The sequence below is a fragment of the Chrysoperla carnea genome, chromosome 1 (genome assembly GCF_905475395.1).
Source record: "Chrysoperla carnea chromosome 1, inChrCarn1.1, whole genome shotgun sequence".
NCBI classification, from domain to species: Eukaryota; Metazoa; Arthropoda; class Insecta; order Neuroptera; family Chrysopidae; genus Chrysoperla; species Chrysoperla carnea.
The window spans coordinates 67573757-67593612 of record NC_058337.1 but is presented as its reverse complement, the minus strand read 5'-3'; the positions used below and the strand labels follow the sequence as shown (position 1 = coordinate 67593612).

Sequence of the window (19856 nt, the reverse complement as noted above, 5' to 3'; positions counted from 1 at the left end):
CTAGGAGAAAACGGTACATTCGGTACATACGGAGTCGAACATTTTTTGAATTATCTCAAAAATCTTTGGAGGTGTACAAGCTTATGTTTTGTAAACAGGGTGCGCATTACTAAAGCACTCTTAAAGCATTTATAGTCGCGGACGAAGCGCTGAAGTTCGAAAACAGTAAGTTTAACAGTAAGACGGATTTAAATGCGGTTTTCCGCATTCGATTCGTTAGAGCGTCAGGAAATTTTGTAATCTGAATTGAATTATAAGAAATTAAAGATATGCAGTTTGCATAAATAATATGCATTTTATAATTGCATTATAAATTTCCCGTAAATCTACTAAATTCACAATTCGGTTAATAGTGAGGAAAATGTTTCCAAAATTGTTCATCGGGGGCTTTTGAGGTCTCTGAACACGAATATCGATAAACAAGTACTGGTCTCCGAGGTACCTGGTGCCTAGGGTGAACAATATCTTTGTCGTCTGTTCATCACTATTAACCAAATTGTGAATTTAAAATATTTACGGTCTATTTAAAATAGAAATAAAAAGGGCATATTGTTTATGCATATTGTATATTTTTAATTTCTTACAAATTAATTTAGGTCACAAAACTACCTGACGCTCTAACGAATCGAATGCAAAAATCCCACTAAAATCCGTTTAACTGTTCAAATGTTCAAACTTTGACTGTTTTGAGTGTTTCGTTTAAGCGACTTTTTAAAAATAGTTTTTGAGATTTCAATTTTAAAATGTGGCACTTTTTTTTCTAAGCGTGTTACACAAATGTGCTTTACCATGAAAACAGTAGATTGCTTATCAGTAGGTTAAACTTTTAAACTTCTAAAATTTTTCAAATCAAATTTAAAATGAAATGTCCTTGAAAATGAAAAAAAAAATGGTCCGATAGAATAAAAATAGGATTAAAAAAGATTTATCACTTCTCAGTAAAAGATAAAGAAAACACATCAAGTGCAACAACGATTTTGTCGATAATATCAAACATCTTTTTAAGGATTAAAGAGAATTTTTTTTAAACTAATGCAACGTTTGTTCCTAGACTAACTGAGGAAACATCTTTGCATGAGTGTGATTTACTTTGAACACTTGAATCCATGCCAACCTATCTAATAAGGAATATAATTCCATGATATTGTGTTCAAAATATAGATTTACAACTGACCTGAATATCGATCGTACAAATACCTATGGATTAGACACAAAGATCATTTCGTGCTTCGAAATAATAAATGTTCTCGTTTACTTAGAGATTAGGCCTTAAAATGCACAAAGGCTGCTCGTATCGTACAAATTAATTACAACAAAAGCAATCATAATAATGTGGGCAACCGAATAATAGCAGCATGCCTTTTTACTATTTAAACTTTAACTGAAAACAAAACCATCAATGTTTTCGACTACTTACGAACCTTTTGGTGTAGATATCTTCTAAATTAAGCACGCTAACACCAAAAGTGGCTTTATGTTTAATGATACTGCTAATATTTACTAAATCTGAAATTTGATTCCTTTAAGTCGGTTTTTAAAGTACTACTTCTCAGAATTTAATGAAACTTATCATAAAAGTACATTGTAACAAGATAATGGACCTGTTAATTTTTTAAAGTGCTACAAAGAACCAAGAAAAAAAAAAAAGATAAAATACTGAAATTTTTTGTCTCTAACATTAAACTTAGTGAGAAACCACAGATTTTATTTTATATCACAAAAAGTATGTACCCTTCAGATTAAAATGCAAGTGGAATCATCTAGAAGAACAGATTTTTGGAACAATTTAGCTACACTTATAAGCCAAGCGTCAGAGCCATGTGATAAGAATAATTAATTGGCAAATCAATATGAAAAATGTATGCAAAGTTTTGAGAAGCACATGTATACGAAATCACAATCAAAAGTGACTGAAAATTTAGCATTAAAAATTGGAAAGCTTATCAACTAATATTCTTAATATTAAAATTTTTTTCATTTTCTCAGCTCAATGTAAAAGGTTTTACAATGGCATTTTCCATATGAGCTTGCAATAGGTATTTTGGCTAATTTTTGGAATAATAATTTTGTGAAAAAATGTGTCGTGTTTCAATTTAAAAATGCGTAAATCAAATCATTTAATCATTTTCCAGATTCCCACTAAAACGCTATTGAATATGATTACGTCACTGACAAATAGACAAGCTGAGATATCTGCTATAATCATAGAATTATACCAGCCGAGACATTGTTTCTTTCGATAGTTTGTTACAACTTAATATTTTACAATTTTTATCAAAATGGAGGCGGGATTCATAAAAGTAAGTAATTGTAACTTTCCCCCGATTGATTCTTTGATGATAGCAAATTTCTTGAAACATGAAAGTATACCTGTAGTAAATGTTTTATCCCAAAATTCACATGGAAAAGGCGTTTTTTCCCTGCTGTGAGTTTGTTTAGCTTGAATTAAACTCTTTCTATCAGTTTTGTCATCAAAAGGTTCATTTCCAGTGGGGATGATTTTATGTTGAGTTAAACTGCTTTTTTTCAGTAAAGGTTTTAACACAAACATTTATATGAAATAGAATTAAATACTGATTATTATTAATATACAGATAGATGATCATTATTTCTATAAATTATAAATGATTATGATAAAACAATTACTTGGAAAATCACTTTAATTCCACATAAACGAATTCATATTGGAGAAACACCTTTTTTATTATATTTTCAATATTTGAAATATTTTCATAAATATTGTCATTATTTCTATTTATATTAAAACTCATAGAAGCAGTTTAATTGAATCTAAACAAACTCATAGTGGAGAAAAAAAAACTTTTTCATGTGAAATTTGTGATAAAGCATTACTACAAGTAAAATTATGGATACAATGATATTTTCACGTTTCTAAGCTCCACTTCCCAAAAATCCTTATTTCTAGCAAACAAACTTGTTATCATAAAAGAATCAATCGTAGGCAAGTTGCAATTACATATTTTGATGAATCTAGTCTTCATTGTGATAAAAATTGTAATTTATTATTAATATTATGATAAAAATTGTAAATATTAGGTTGTTGTAACAAGTTATCGAAAGAAATTATGTTAGGGCAGGTTATATTGTTCTATGCTATAAATATTGCAACTTGTTGGTTAGTGACGTCATTGCACTCTAATTGGTGTTCACAGTCAAGTGATAATGGATAATAAATAACGCAACTTAAATCGATTTTATTTAATTAAAGACGTATAATTACGGTTTTAAAATATTATTTAATGTTTTTCATATCATGTATATGAAATATATCAAGGTATATTAAGTTTAGTCCTAAGTTTGTAACGCTTGAAAATATTGATGCTACCAACAAAATTTTGGTACAGGTGTTAATTAAGTCACCTAATTAGTCCCTATTCGGTTGTCTAACCGTCTATCCGTCTGTCTGTCAACACGATAACACAAAAACAAAAAGAAACCAAGTTGAAATTTTTACAGCGTGCTTAGTACGTAAAAAGTATGGTTGAGTTCGTAAATGAGACACAGGTCAATTGGGTCTTGTGTCCGCAGGCCCCATTTTGTAAACCGTTAGAGATAGAACCAAATTTGAGGTCAAAAAGTAACTGAATGTCACAGCATCCTTATTAAAACCTCCCCTAGAAGTGACAGAGATAAAATTTTAAATTTGAATTCTCTCCTTAATATCGTCTTTCTGGTAATTTTGGTTGCGCTGATTACGAATCCAAGGTCTAAAAGTAGCTGAAGAGGGTTGCAACCCCAAAAAACTACCCCCAGATGTAAAATTGATAAACATTTAAAAAAATTCAAAATTTTCAAATTTTTTTAATCATTCACACTTTTAGGGGTAGTTTTAATAGGGTTGCAACCATTCAAGTTACTTTTTGACCTTAAATTCGTTATCAGCGATGCCGAAAACACCCCGAAAGACAATATTCGATTAAAAATTTTAAATTTTAACACTGTATCTTCTAGGGGTGGCTTTTAGGGGTGGCTTGGAACAACATTCAGTTGCTTCTTACTCTCAAATTCATTATTAACGACTTCAAAAACCGCAGAAAGTCAATTTCTGAGGTCAAATTCAAAATCTTCAAAATTTTTTAATTATTGACACTTTTAACCATTTTCAGTTGTTTTTAAACCTTGAATTCATGATCAGCGACCTCGAAAACCCTCGGAAGACGATTTTTGAGGTGAAATATTGATTTGTTTTCACTGTTACAATTTGGGGATGGGAAAACTACCCTAACTTTCTCAGTTTTTTTTCTTATGCCAAGGTTAGTGCGGCTGAATGTTCCTAGAGGTCTAAGGAACACGTACACAAAAAAATTTTGAAATCGGAGCTGTTCCACCACTTTTCCACATTTGATGGTATTTTCTGGCTTATTTACTGTAGTATTAACATGAATTTGTAACATGTGTAAACAAACATCCCTATTATAAATTTTCATGCACGTTCACTATACATACTTTTTTAATATTCAAGGATATGATACTATACACTCAATAAACAATATGTTTTACTACATGCTATAATGTACCATTAAAATAAAATATGCTAGAGAAGGACAACACTATCAACCAATAATAATCAATGCATATCCATATCTTTCTTCTACGCACGTTAAATCGAACATCAATGCTAAGGAAAATGTGATAGGAATATGAATAAAACATGAGGAAATCTGTTCTGTGGTGTTCATTTGTTTTTTGTATACCTCGAATGATGATGATATTGTGAATAGTAGAAACATCTAGAAAAACATTATATTTCTCTCTATAAACAAGATATTTGTTTTGTTGTTCTTACACACCTTTTCAACATATCCTGCTATTTACTAAAATTGTATAATTTGTTTGAAAATGGTTGTTTTTTATTGATTCTGTTAGTGTTGGACAGTTGAAAAAAACTCCTTATCCCTATCCCTATATATTGTAAATGTGAAAGTAAGGTTGTTTATTTGTTTGTTTGTGACGCATTTACGCAAAATCTACTGAATGTATTTGATTGAAACTCTACAAAAATATAGCTCATACATCAAGCTGTGATTTTTAAAGATATATTTAAACCTAAAAGATTTCTGTAGAAATGGTAAACGTAAAAATGGTAAAAATACAATTCATGACCATCTGTGCTGATGTATTCAAAGAATTATGACTTTTTTTCATGTCATAACAAAAATTGAAAACTGAACATATATTTTATCTGTGTAAAACAATGCCTATCCCTTTTTCGAAAGAAATGGAAGGGGAAGTGAGAGCAAGGGATGTGAAGACTATATCATGTTGGTTTTTACCAGCCTTTACTTTGAAATAATGTGAATATGACCTAAATTCTTGAATCTTTCGTTTGAATATATAATTAGAAATTTTTTTGCTCTAGAAAATTTACGAAGTTTCAAAACTCTCTGGAATATAAGATTTTGTCCAAACTTTTCGTCACACATAACGATAGACTTTGCTCTTTAGTTAGTGCTTTTATTCTAAAATATTCTGAAAAGCTTGGAAGTTCTCTTAAGATATAACAATGTATTAACAAATTATTTTTAACATATTCTAACACCCATCCACCCACAGATACCTCGTTTAGAAAGAGTCAAATATGAAGCTTTTTTAACACGCTTTGTAGGTAAATCTATTTATCTATGTACGTATGTAACGGGAATGTTTGAACGTGATTTTCACCCACTGAAAACGTCATATTGAATTGAAACTTCGCAAGGACCGAGGACAATACAATAATTTAATAAGTTCGATTATCCTGATCGGCATCTTGAATGAACTTTTCACATTGATTTCATCATTATTGCAATCAAATTACTCATATTTTTTAACGTGAAAAACTAAATTAATAATACAATGAAAGATGTAGAGACGATAAACATTTCCGCACGCGGTGCCTAGCTCGGTTCTGCACGAAACGAATGAAAAATGACACAATTTGATTGAAAATCAATAAAATAAATATTATTTCAAATTTAATATTTTAATAAATATTGATATTGGAATATGCCAAATTATTCATACGTTATATGCTACCTATATTTTCAAATTTATTTCATCATTTTGATATTATATTTTGATAGGTATAGTACGGTTCCATTTGGAAGAAACCAGAAACTTTAATATCGGTGCGTGTAATGTAGGGTAGGATGGTCTAGCATTACGCGCTTAAGATTCAAATTGTTCAAAAATAAAAGCATATAATTGTAAATAACCAGCTTAAACTTTATTTTGAACTTAATAATCACATAAAGATATATATATATATATATATATATATATATATATATATATATATATATATATATATATATATATATATATATATATATCTTAATATATATATTTCTTGTGTGCGTGTGTATGTAATTGAACTCCTCCTAGACGGCTGGACCGATTTTGATGAAATTTTTTGTGTGTGTTCGTGGAGATTCGAGAATGGTTTAGATTTACAATTTGGTCCAGTACAACTGTTTTTGAGGGCTCCTATGAGGGTATACTATGTGTACTATGTATTTTTAACAGTATTCAGGTATTGTCAATAGGCATTTATTAGAGCCATATGCGAGCGCAGCGAGCTCTACTATCAAAAGTCAGGCCAAAGGTCGAAGGTCAGGTCACTCCAATAAATAGGAGTTAAATTGGGGTTTAGCGGGATGGGTTTAGCGGACAGGCTAAACGTAGTATAGGTATTCATGAATTGGAGTTACGTTTTTACGGGACAACGTCCGTCGGGGCCGCTAGTATATATATATATATATATATATATATATACCACTGATCGTAGAGACGTGAAACTTGGAGAGTGTGTTCTTTGTATGACGTAGGCATCCGATAAGAAATGATTTTTCAAAATTCTACCACTAAGGTGGTAAAAAGGGGTTGCGAATTTTTTGCATGCCACGTTTGCATGTTTGTCATGTTACTATAGTTTTTTTAACTAGAGTTTTTGAGATATCGCAATGTTTGGATAGATTGTAGTCCGTATTTCAAAAACTATTCGACCAGTCGTCAAATCCACCTATTTTTGTACTTTTTGGGTCAAAATTACCTTATATGCTGAGTTTTATCGAAATTGGAAATAAAAAATCTCTCGATTTTTTGCAATTTTTTCAGGGGTACGTACTCCTTTGAAAAAATCGAGAAAACGAAAAAATAATTTTTGTTTTGAAATTTGATGAAACTCGGTGGATGGGGTAATTTTGATCCAAAAAGTATAAAAATCAGGTTAACTTAAAGATTGGATGCAAAGTTTCCGAGATATCGCAACATTTGGATCGATTTTTGTCCGTATCTAAAAAACTATTCGACCAGTCACTTCAAATGAAGTGCAAAGCAATGAAGTTAGCCGCGTATTGCAAACAAGATAACGGTTATTGGGATTGTTTACTCATAGATCAGACTACCCTACTATATAGAATTAGTTATGGAAACAGTTTTTCTTGAAAAACTTCCATTCTATGTATTCTATTAAAATATTAAATTAAATATTTGTTTCTGTCTTAAAAAATGAATGATGAGCTAGTATAAAAAATCTGATTTTTATCCCTGTTATTTACACCGAAGGAATCCCAACGTGTAATAGATAAGTGAAATTTATTGAAAATTGAAAACAGATAAAAATGGTTAAGATAATTACCAAAGTATCTTAGGTTATGGTTAGGTTAGGTAAGATTGGCTGTTCACAAAGGATACACTTAGGCTATAGAACCCATTGTGATACCATACATGTGTTTTACCACCTTTCCACTGATAATTTCATTTATCAGCTCCTCAATTTCAGAGGCTGAGTGCACCTGCTTCATACATATACCATGCACTACACCAGCCCATCACAACTATTAATTAAATTAATTTTGTTGCAACGGTGGGAATCGAACCCATCTAGGTTACCCTAAACATCTCGCGGACGGAATTGGCTACGCCTTAACCAACTGAGCTAATAGGGCGAATAGATACAAAAAAAATTCCTTTTGAAAAAAGTTTTTAGTTGTAAGTTAATGCATGAAAGCAATTTGACTAACTTTTAGGTGTAATTTGATTAAGATAAGAAACGGCACTAGTGTGTATTCACCAAAAAATTACTCAACAATCGAAAATAACGACCCATGGTCTCATTAAATATGTATTATTTTATTAATATTTCATGTATCTATCTGTAAATAACATTTCTATCAAAACAAATCATGAAACTGTCAATCAATATTATTATTTTTTATCAATATTTGTTCCGTACAAACTTTTTCACATAATATTCAAATTTTTGTTGTATTAACTCACATCAGTGAATGCAGAATACAAAAAACAATAGAGTAGTCGATGAAAATATGCCCTAGGATGATTTTTTGTTTAAAGAATCTTTTCTTACGTTATATCAAACATTTAAATGTTATTTAATCGAGTTTTCAAAAAGGCTTTTTGGATTGTTAATGTAATTGCTCCAAAGGTAAGATTTATTCCTTTTATATCTAATGATCCAGAGACTTCAGGGGCAATATTTTCTTTCTTAGCGATTTCCATAATCGTTTGAGATTCTGTTTTTAAAAAGTTGACATTTCTAACAAAAATTCATGTAAGATAAAATGGCAGTCTTATTTCCTCGAAAACTTCGAAAATTTTTTCTAGGAAAACTTATATATTTATGAAGAAAAAAAATATATATTTATGAAAAAATCTTTCAAACAAAATTGGTTTATTTTTTAATAAAGAATATTTTGGAAAAAATATGTAGGTGCATACGATGAATATTCCAAAAATAGCCTCTTAACTTTTGTGTAAAATATTAAAATATGTGAAAATTATCATTGAGTTAAAATATGTAAAAAATATCATTTTCTGCCATTTTAAATTATATTTTCTAAACCTATTTATGTACACATCGAAAATTCTAAAAAGGAAAAACATCAAAGAGATTTTCATCAAATCATGACCATGAGCAGATAATTTAAAAAAGATTACATACTATTAGGAAAGTTTAAGAGAAAATACATTACCCCACAACATATTAATTTCCCAACAAAATTTATGAAACCTCTACAAAGTGGGTGAAAATAATATTGCATTAATTATTTTGTGGGTAGGTGTAAATATTTTATTTGGATGTATATATGTAAACCGGGTACTTAATTACCCGACTGTTCTTTACAACAAAAATAACAATATCTTTATATCAATTCTAAATAGGGAATATTCATGAAATTTAAATTAGAAAATTGGTTGACATACTGTATGGTATTAATTACTTTCATTTTATATGGCATTACATTGAGTTATATTATTATACGGCTTTTTATTAGAAAACTTAATAATAACGAGTGTAAATTCTGTGTTGTAAATTCATTTTTTTAAAGTGTAAATTATACGTTGAACTGTCACCAATTGACAGATCACGTACTCATGCGTCATCAATAGAGAGCGCCAAAAGACTGCGTTTAAACATCTCAAAATTATACTGTTTTTTAAATATTTTTTTACACTTAATTACAGCATTTTTAAACAGTATTTATATTTTTTACTTATATAACGGTATAAACAATAAATTAAAAATATAAAAAAAATACATGAATATTTTTTTATTTTACACGAAAAAGAGTAAACCTAAAAATTGGATGTAGATCACATGCTTTCTAGGCACATTTATAAAAGAGTGGGAATGGATTCGAGAAGATAATGTTAGATCGAAACATATTATGCTTTGCTGGACTAGCATACTTATGATATTATGAAACACGAGTCGAACAACTCTCAAAATCCGTAACAATAGCCTACCTACATTCTTTGTAATAAAAATATTTTTAATTATTCAATGTAATTTGTAATTATTTATAAGATCCAAGCCTATTTATATACATAATATCCGGTACTACCAGATAAAACCTGCTGAGTGGACAGATTAATTCAATTAATATAATTATCAAAATTGATAATTAATATAAAATATTGTCTAATGTTTATGTGGCTTAGCAGATTCCCACTTCTACTTGATAACATCAAATCATTTACCGTCAAATCCTATTAATCTGTTCATTCGATTTTTAGTTATAATGCCGCAGACAAATATAAATAAAGGCTTCAAGCTCATAATACGCTTTTTACGTCGCGTTGGGGACTTCGAAGAATATCTTTAATGAAAAAATTTCTATTGGAATATAACCACTGTAACTATATGGCTATCTTGTTTTTCATATTTTGGTGTATGCGACAGAGAGTACAATACTTACATCAATGTGAGTTCTGTAGAAATATAAACCAGTTGCGGGAATGAAAATTATCAAACTATCAAATGAATGGTAGCTGTAGGTGATTCTTCTATATATCTCTCGTTTTTATTTTTATTTTATTTTATTTGATTTCTTAATTAAATACGAATCTAGTTTAAAAGGCAATTAAAAAGCTGAAATATTCAAAAATATTGTCAAAAATTTTTATAAACTTAACAAAATTAACACGATTTTTCCGCTTTGTCAAATTGTGTTATCTGAAGATCGTTTCCCTTTCCGAATTCTAAACATTTTACTTTAATATTATTTTAGCTAATCTGACAAAGATAATCAAAGTAAACGTATACCAATATCTTAGTTGAAGGAATAAAAGTACTGCCCAGCTTAAATACACCCATCTCAGAACTCCAATGAAATAAATATTTTAATTCGTATTTTTACAAAATGTGTCGTTAATTCTAAGAAAGTATGCAAAATTATTCTCTTAACTTCGTCTAAAAAAAATGTAATAAGTATATCTGAGGATGTTTCATCATTTACTATTCGTGTATAAACTTTAGACGTAAATATGTTTTACTCATTGCAAATTACTTGGAATCACTTAGCTATTTTAATCACAATTATTTATATGCAAATATGAATGATAATGCTATAATTAAATTGAAATTGTCACATTATGAAATAAATATGAATGCATTAATCATATTATGATGTATTTATGCAAATTCATAAAGTAAGTTATGAATTATGAATTGGTGCCACCTTTCATAATAGAAAAACTTCGGGAATAAAAAAATCTTTCTTATCTTTCTTATGTTTTGTATTGTAGTCACATTGATGGCTACACTGAAACTAGCACACCACAGGCTAATGCTCAAAATATCCACTGATTAATTCACCATTCCGACTGTATAAAACAACTTCATACACAAGAAAATTTTCGGTAACGGCGCGTTTGTATTCCAAATATTTTTTATTTCGCTCTTTTGAATTTTGTTGGATATTCTTTTTATTTCTAACAAAAACATCATCGAATAGTAACTGAATAATCCTCTTGCTCGACTTTCAATAGAACGGACTATCAGCCCGCTGAATGACCTGTTGAAAATTACGATTCTTCTAGTGTTGGTTAATTAAGCGGTTTATGGGGTAAAACTCTCAGAAAATTAATGTCGGACAAGATAATTTTTCCTTTTTTTCCCATCAATTTGAGACTTGATGGATCAACCAAAAACTTTCCGAGCAAGGAGAAACAGAACGTTCGAGACCAAAAATTTCTTATGTTAAAAGTTGTGCAATTGGTACTATAAAGAACTGATACAAAGCTTGAACAGTGATGCAAGTTTTTTAATCGTGAGCTTGCGGTCTGTAGTAGCAGAGTGAAATATTTTGTTCAGTCAGTTTATTTAAATTTGGGTGTATCTATACAGACCAGTCCTTATATTTCTCCAACTAAGATAAATATATTCGTATACTTTGATTATCATTGTCGTATATAATATGCTAACAAAATACTAACGTAAAATATATAGAGTTCGGAAAGGTAAACGATCTTAAGGTAACATAACTTGACATAACATGAAAATCCTGTTAATGTTATTAAGCATTACCATCAGTCAGTGTTCGAGTATGAATGAACTTTTAATGAAGATCCAATGATAAACGCCACAACGGCGGCGATTGCAGTCAGATCGAAATGAGCAAAGCATATTTTGTTGACTATTTATGGAAGTTTTAATAACGTAAAATCATAATTTAAAAAAAATTCATTTTATTCCAGTAATATTACAAAATTTTCCTTGTAAAATGTCTGATGCATACTTAATACATCCTATTTATATTTAAAAAAAAAAAAACATCATTACAAATCAAAGCAATTATCATGAAATCAAAGTAGTTGTTTTTATAACTAAATAATTTAATCACACTTAGAAAATAAAATTAATTCATAATTTATAATTAAATTAAATATTTTAATATATTTCCTTGATATTTATTAAATTATAACATGCGTTTAATATTTATAACTATCTATATATAAATAGTTTTTTTTCTTTTTTTATAGCAGATTAATTTACTTAATTTTAATTTCCTTGGGCGAAACAAAAGTGTTGCAGTCGCTAAAAGAATTGGTTTTGGAGTTGAGATTTCATTGAACACTTTTTTTGAACATCGTTAAACTCATTTTGACTAATACAATTTTTGTCACAATTTTCTGAAATTTTATTAGTGCACAATTTACTGAATCTGAATGCAATACTTTCAATTTTTACCTCCATGGGAATGGAATTATGAGGTTTTAATTGGAAAAACGAACAACTCCACCGTTCTACTCCAATGAATCGATGCGACATTAAATTTTATATGAATTTTTTGTGCGAGTCCAAAAAACGATTTCAAAATTTCAACTCTAGGACTACCTATAGTTCCTAAATGAAGTAATTGGGTACAAAGTCAATTTAATCTCAATTGACTTATTTTGAGTGATATATCTGGTAGAGTGTCGTACCGAACTTTTTGAGACACCCTGTATTTAAATGATACGCACATTCAAAACGCTTATTTAATTCGAGTTAGATAATGCTCTAATTATCTATGAATCACAATAAGAGCTCGTTGTTAATATTTGTAACAATAAGAGCTCGAGATGTAATGCACTACTAAAACCTTTCTTTGTTGAATACTAAAACCCCTCTTTGTTGGCTACAGATTGCATTTCAATATCGGATAAAGCAACTATAGAAGATTAGACACAGGGTGCTCAAGAAGTTCCAGATCTCCGAATTAAATAAATAATGATTGAAAAAAATAAAACTAAGACACTTAGTAGAATTTCGCTCGTATAATCTAATGGTGGTCTTGAATTTGGCCTTGAAAATGAAGGTTAAGTTGGTTTTATAAAATGAAATCGAATATTTTTAACCCCTGAAATCGATCAGTGACTCAAGATCGCTGTTCACAACAAGTGCTTAAAGTTTTCCCGTTAATAGTTGGACAATATGCAAGCTTTCTATAAAATTTAAAATCAATTAATCTCTTGCACCTTCATGGTAAAAGTTAAGGTCAAATTCAAGGCATCCATTATATTGCCCAAGCAAAATCCAACAATTTTTGTCTCAGATATTTTTCTCAGTCATTATTTTCGAAAATTCAGAGGGTGTCTCGAACTTTTTAAACATCCTGTATAATTAACTTTATACATTATTAGTTATATAATAATAGTTAATTAACTCCATACATATTTGATAATGCTGTAAGTCTCAATATCATTATATGCTACAACTAATATGTTACTTATGTGATAAACAGATTTTGATGATATAAAGGAGGTTAATTAATTATCACCGATTAATCTTGGAATAGTAATTGATTCAATTACTATACCATTATAAACGAAGCAAAGGGATTTCAAAATTCTCATCAAACAACACAAAATTTTACCAAAATATCAAACAACTGTAAGAAAAAAAAAATCATCGAATTTGGAACATCAATAAGCTCGTGAGCTAATAACATTTGAAAGTCGTCAATTTCCTCCGAGTGATAATGGAGGTCTCTACATCACTCCCGAAATTTTGCTTTCCAATGTGGCTTTGTACTGGTTTCATATTTTACAAGAGGTATCAACTTCCAGAACCTCTCGGGGGATTGGAAATTATCTGGTTACGTGTCTTGTAAGCTAATCTACAAAACCACAAAGGTGTCTTTGTTTTTGATACCTTCAATGCTACTTGGGAAATTAGAAATCGTATATAACATTGTGGTTCTGGCCTGACCTACAATATCGATGCCTAGTTTTAGGCAGCTGGCAACATTCAAGTAGCTCTCAGGGTATGGCTTTTTGCTTAAGGAAATAATTTGGTACATACGAAAAAGGTTTTAGTAACATGTATTTTTATTGTTCTATACTTATAGAGATAATTCCAAAAGTACTTAACCTGTCATCACTAAAAAAAATTACGTCATAAGTTTCAATTTTTTTAAAAGCCTTTTTAAGTATAAAGAATTTCGTTTATAACAAAAATACATTTTTATTAAATTACAAAGAATTGTATGAATCCATTAAATAATATTCGTTACGTTGTTGTAGTTCAAGGTTAAATGTGGGCGAATATCATTTTCTAATTTTATTTTTTATTTTTAAATGTAATAAATCGTTTATTGAACTGCGGGATTAAAAATAATAAGTCAGACTGTTGTTGTTATTTATTTTAATATAAAGATTGGGCTACCAAAAAGAAACTTTATATATAAAAACATTTTATATGATACGTATATACTTATACAAACATTAAATTTGTATATTTGGTTTCTTCGGCAAGGTAGTCAAAAAGAAAATTTTATTATGTCTAATAAAATATATAGCAAGAACAATCACAAAAACAGAATTATTTCTAGTATGGTATTTCATACTGTTTTCTGATTTCTTTAATTATTTCTAAATAAATAATTATAGTCTACGGTACAGAGGGGGCTATGACTTCGTGACTAACACACTCACGAAACCTCGTGGGTGTCTTCATTTCAGTGTAACCTACATCATTTTTATTTACGAAAACTTTGGAAATTGGGACGTTAGCATAATAATATAGTCGTTAAACTGACATGTTTAAGAAGTAGGTCTGAGAAAACGGCTCATGAAATATGTAGGCCAGTATGCACATTTAATTTTACTTATATTCATTAAACAGTTGTGTAAAATTAGCCAGTTGTTCATAAATTTCCATACCTCCGTTTTCCCGACATGCTGGTCACATCAAACGGCTCAATATTTTTGTAAGCCACTATTAATCTTTCTTATTATATTCATTATAAAAAAATTTATGTACACACTGGCCTACATATTTCATGAGCCGTTTTCTCAGAACTACGCCTTAAACATGTCAGTTAGTACATACATATCGTAGACACGATATACTAACGCGCACCAATTTCCAAAGTTTTCGTAAATAAAAATGTTGTAGGTTACACTGAAATTAAACCACTCACGAAGTTTCGTGAATGTGTTAGTCACGAAGTCACGAAATCATACCCCCCCCCCTGTTCTGTAAACTATTACTAGGTGAGCTGTGTGAAATGTTCGCACCTCAAGTAGGCATCACCGAGTATGTACCCGGTTTATTCTCACGTTGGCCCTCAAGTTGCCATTTTGTATACACAGAAAAATTAATTTTTATAAACTTGTTTACCAAATTTGTTAAAAGATGCATAATCTTAATATATATATTTCTTGTGTGCGTGTGTATGTGACTGAACTCCTCCTAGACGGCTGGACCGATTTTGATGAAATTTTTTGTGTGAGTTCAAGGGGATTCGAGGATGGTTTAGATTTACAATTTGGTCCAGTACAACTGTTTTTGAGGGCTCCGTACCAAAAAAATGAAATTTCATTAAATGGTGGGAGCGCATATAAATCATATCACATTATGTATACTATGTGTACTATGTATTTTTAATAGTATTCAGGTATTGTCAATAGGCATTTATTAGAGCCATATGCGAGCGCAGCGAGCTCTACTATCAAAGGTCAGGCCAAAGGTCGAAGGTCAGGCCACTCCAATAAATAGGAGTTAAATTGGGGTTTAGCGGGATGGGTTTAGCGGACAGGCTAAACGTAGTATAGGTATTCATGAATTGGAGTTACGTTTTTACGGGACAACGTCCGTCGGGGCCGCTAGTAAAATTATAGAAATATATATCTCATTTTAATTTTGTCAACTCATATTAGTTTTTGTCAATGATGGTGAAAATTATCTTGGCAGTGACATTACATTCATCAAAATTGAAGTATTAAGGGAGCAAAAAAATAAAAACAAAAACACCTTTGAGAAATATAATAATGCAAGCAGCGATAATCTTAACACTAATGAAATTCGTGAAGAACCAGAGAACCAGCGTTATTTTAGTAAAATTAGGTACCTATTCATTTCCCTGATAAATTGCCTTTAATTTCAGTAATTTCTCTCACTTATTTCACTAATTCTCTAATACATGGTTTCTCAGAGTATTTTTAGAAATAGGAATGCAGCATTTTATATTTCTTTTCCTCATTTACGATGTTTTATTACTTTTTTAACGTTCCTATCATCGTTCCTCAGAATACAAAAAACAATTTCTTTTTTTTTAATACTTGCGTTTTAAAATTTAGTTTAAGATATTTTTTAGTTTAAGATTATTTTCTAGAAAAAATTTTATTATATATATTTTTTTATATGACCAGCCTGTAAACAAAATAGCACTGTCAAAATTTTTTGATTTAATAAATATTACTAATATTCTGATTTAATCGATATATTTATTCATTATTTACAGTAAAACTTGTTTCAAAATCAAAATTACATTCCATTTTTATACACTGTATAATATGTATTATACATATATCAATATATACTAAGTTTACTCCCAAGTTTGTAACGCTTAAAAATATTGGTGCTATAAAAAAATGTTGGTATAGGTGTTAATCAATCACCTAAAGAGTCCATTTTCGGTTGTCTATCTGCCCGCCTGTCTGTCCGTCTGTCTATCTGTCTATCCGGCTGTTAACACAATAACTAAAAAACCAAAAGAGATATTAAGCTGAAATTTTGATAACATGCTCAGGACGTAAAAAGTGAGGATAAGTTCGTAAATGAGCAACGTAGGTCAACTGGGTCTTGAATTTTGTAAACCGTTAGAAATAGAACAAAAGTTTAAATGTAACTAATGATAGTTGACAACTAAGAAACACATTCCACAAGTTCCTTTTAAAATTTTAATTATTAGATTTTTTTTCTTAAATCCGCTTCGTCCATTTTGTTCGTATATTTTATGTTGAGATCCCTGTGCACAGTATTAGAATGTGAACTGATAGACATTTGACTGTATTTTTAAACAAACTTTTTAATTATAATTCACTAATGAGAAATTTAATCCTATCTATCAAATTCAAAAATAACAAATTGAAAACTAATCAATCTTCTTTTAATTAATTAACGAAATAAAACTATTAGTATAATATTTTAAGTATTCATTTCTCAACCAAACAAATAAATTTAATTTTTTGTTTATTGATTTTGTTACAGAATACATGTCGACCACAAACAATGACAAAAACAACATCACGATCAAGTGTATCAAGTGTAAGTCAATCGCCAAGTGAAGAGCGTCCATTGAGTGCATTAGGTGGATCAATTTCAGCATCAGAACCTCCGAGTGTACCTGGAATTCCTGAAACTGGCCACCCATCATTAAGTAATATTGGACGTCGTGATTCACAAGGTAAAATAATAAAAACCGAACCTGTTAATAATTTTCTATACTAATATTATAACGAGGAAATATTTGATTGTTTGTTTGTTTGTTTGTAATGGATAAACTAAAAAACTACTGAACTGATTTTAAAGATTCTTTTTATTTTATTTGAGCTGTAAGGGTGCATAATTCGTACCAAGAGACACTTCAAGCAGAAGTCTTTGTTTTTAAAATTGAAATTGCCCAGCAAAGCACCCGTTCAATAATCCGTTAATATAAAAAAATTTTCAATACCCTTATTCGAAAAATCGATCAAGACTGTGAAGTGGGTCGCATTTGTACCATGACAGATATTCTATTGAGATTATATTTGCGTCCCTTAGAGCAAGCACCCCTTTATACATGACTAGTTTGATAATTAAATGTCAATTTTTTTAATTTTTTCAAAAATATTTGTCTATCAATTATAGCTCATGTGTGATTCTGATGTATGAGCTATATATTATTGTTAAGTTTTATTCAAATCCATTCATTAGTTTTGGCGTGAAAGCGTAACAAACACAAAATCAAACAAACAATCAAACATCCTTACTTTCACATTTATAATATGTAGGGATTCAACTATTATTTAAAAAAATTTGTGATTATGTTATTGAAACTATGATTTTTTAAAGCGTTTATAAAAATTTTTATATAAAGGATAACTATCCTGCTCTCCCAATAATAAAATTTACATTTGATATTATTTTTATTTTAATCGCGAAAAATTGTTCCAGAAATGTGAAACTCGGCATATCATATTCCATTTTTTTAAAACAAACGGGCTCGAAGTTTTCAATTTTGTAGTGCATAAAAATTATGATTTAAGACTAATTTTTTTATTTTAGCCTCACAGTCGAGCACTATAAGTAGTGTCAGCACTGCAGCTTCTGGTCGTCGCGTACCCGGTGATGATACAACAACAACATCAAATACACCATCACGCGCAGGGAGTGTATTTAATCGCCAAGGTTCACAATCACAAATTGGTGAAGATACTGAAGATACAATGAAAAATTTAAGAAAAACATTCGCTGGTATTTTTGGCGATATGTAAAAACAGCAAACATCTTAATAAAACAATATCCCACTAAGTGGCCTATTTCATAATAAAATGATGTCACTTGAATTTTATATTATCATATAAATTATAATATTTAGTTGTTTTTTTTTTGTTAATATTTTTATTAATTTTTTTATTTATTGTATGGTCGCGCCAGAATAACTGCAAATATTAAAATAAAAAAGTAGATTATTAAAAAAAAATGGATTAGTTGAAATTATATTATTATTAGTCTTTATAAAAAACAAAATATATTAATGTTATTAGAGAATTTTGCAATTAGATAATGTGTTAATATCCAACAAATGTTGTGTTCCATTTTAAAATAATGAATCGTGAAAGTAGGAGCAAGTTGTAACTTTTAATGAGTAAAAGTATCGAATGAGTAAAATCTAGGAAATGTTTACAAAGTTTCTTGAAGGTTTACTAGATATAGAACATCGTGGAATAGTAATAAAACAATTTTAGTATCATGCATAAATTAAATGAATTAAAAAATATCGGTCAAACTGTCAAATAAAGTTTATAAAAATCGAGCTCTCCTTCTGACAACTAGGGCGGAACAAGTTGAAGATTGACCTACTACGAACTCAACAGGCATATGTAAAGAATTTATCTTGCGTAGTTACTTCACGTACACGTACCTTCAGTATTGGTCTACGCAGTTTTTTTGAAGAAGACAAGGTCTAAAATTCCCAATTTCCAACCGATTTAAATTAATTAATAAAGTGGCAACAAGAAATTTAACAAAGTCTGTTAAGGCTGTTGGATACTTTTGAGAGAGATAAGCTGTTGGTTGCAGAAGAAAAGCACTTTAAAACTATTGCTAATTGTATTCTAATTCAATCGAATTTAAACTTCGAGTAATGCATTATTTGCCATTACGATGTTTAGAGTTGAATCATCTCAATAATGGTTTCAATAGCGTTTATCACACTTGACACCCTCCGTGTTACCCTAAACCAGTGGCTTTACAGTTGATAAAGTAAATTGAGGGTCATTTTTCTCGTGATCTGTTGCAGTAAGGGGTGAAGTGAAATTTTTAAGTATGCATGATTCCATTGCTTTACAAATTAAAAATAATTTTTCAAACATCTTGCAAGTATGGAATAGTAAGTAAAATCAAGAAAATTTAAGAATTAATATACTTGAGGTACGGAATTAAAAATGTACAACAATAAACTCGTTAAACATGAATTGATGATTTCCTTAATAATTTAAATAAACAAAATAATTTTCTTGTAATGTTAAGTTTCCTGATTTTTGAAAGCTTTATTTGCATAATGTGCCCATAATATAAGGTC

The 19856-nt window shown here is 29.6% G+C and overlaps 1 protein-coding gene across 1 annotated transcript in view; it reads left to right on the top strand.

Moving 5' to 3' along the window:
- Window positions 1–18590, top strand: part of LOC123290467 (synapsin) — a 178138-nt gene extending 159548 nt beyond the window's left edge. Inside the window, exons 12-13 of the mRNA XM_044870675.1 lie at window positions 17282–17477; window positions 18338–18590. Of these exons, the coding sequence (XP_044726610.1) occupies window positions 17282–17477; window positions 18338–18546 (405 nt within the window). The 3' untranslated portion in view covers window positions 18547–18590. The remainder of the gene's footprint in view (window positions 1–17281; window positions 17478–18337) is intronic.
- Window positions 18591–19856: the final 1266 nt, after the last annotated feature.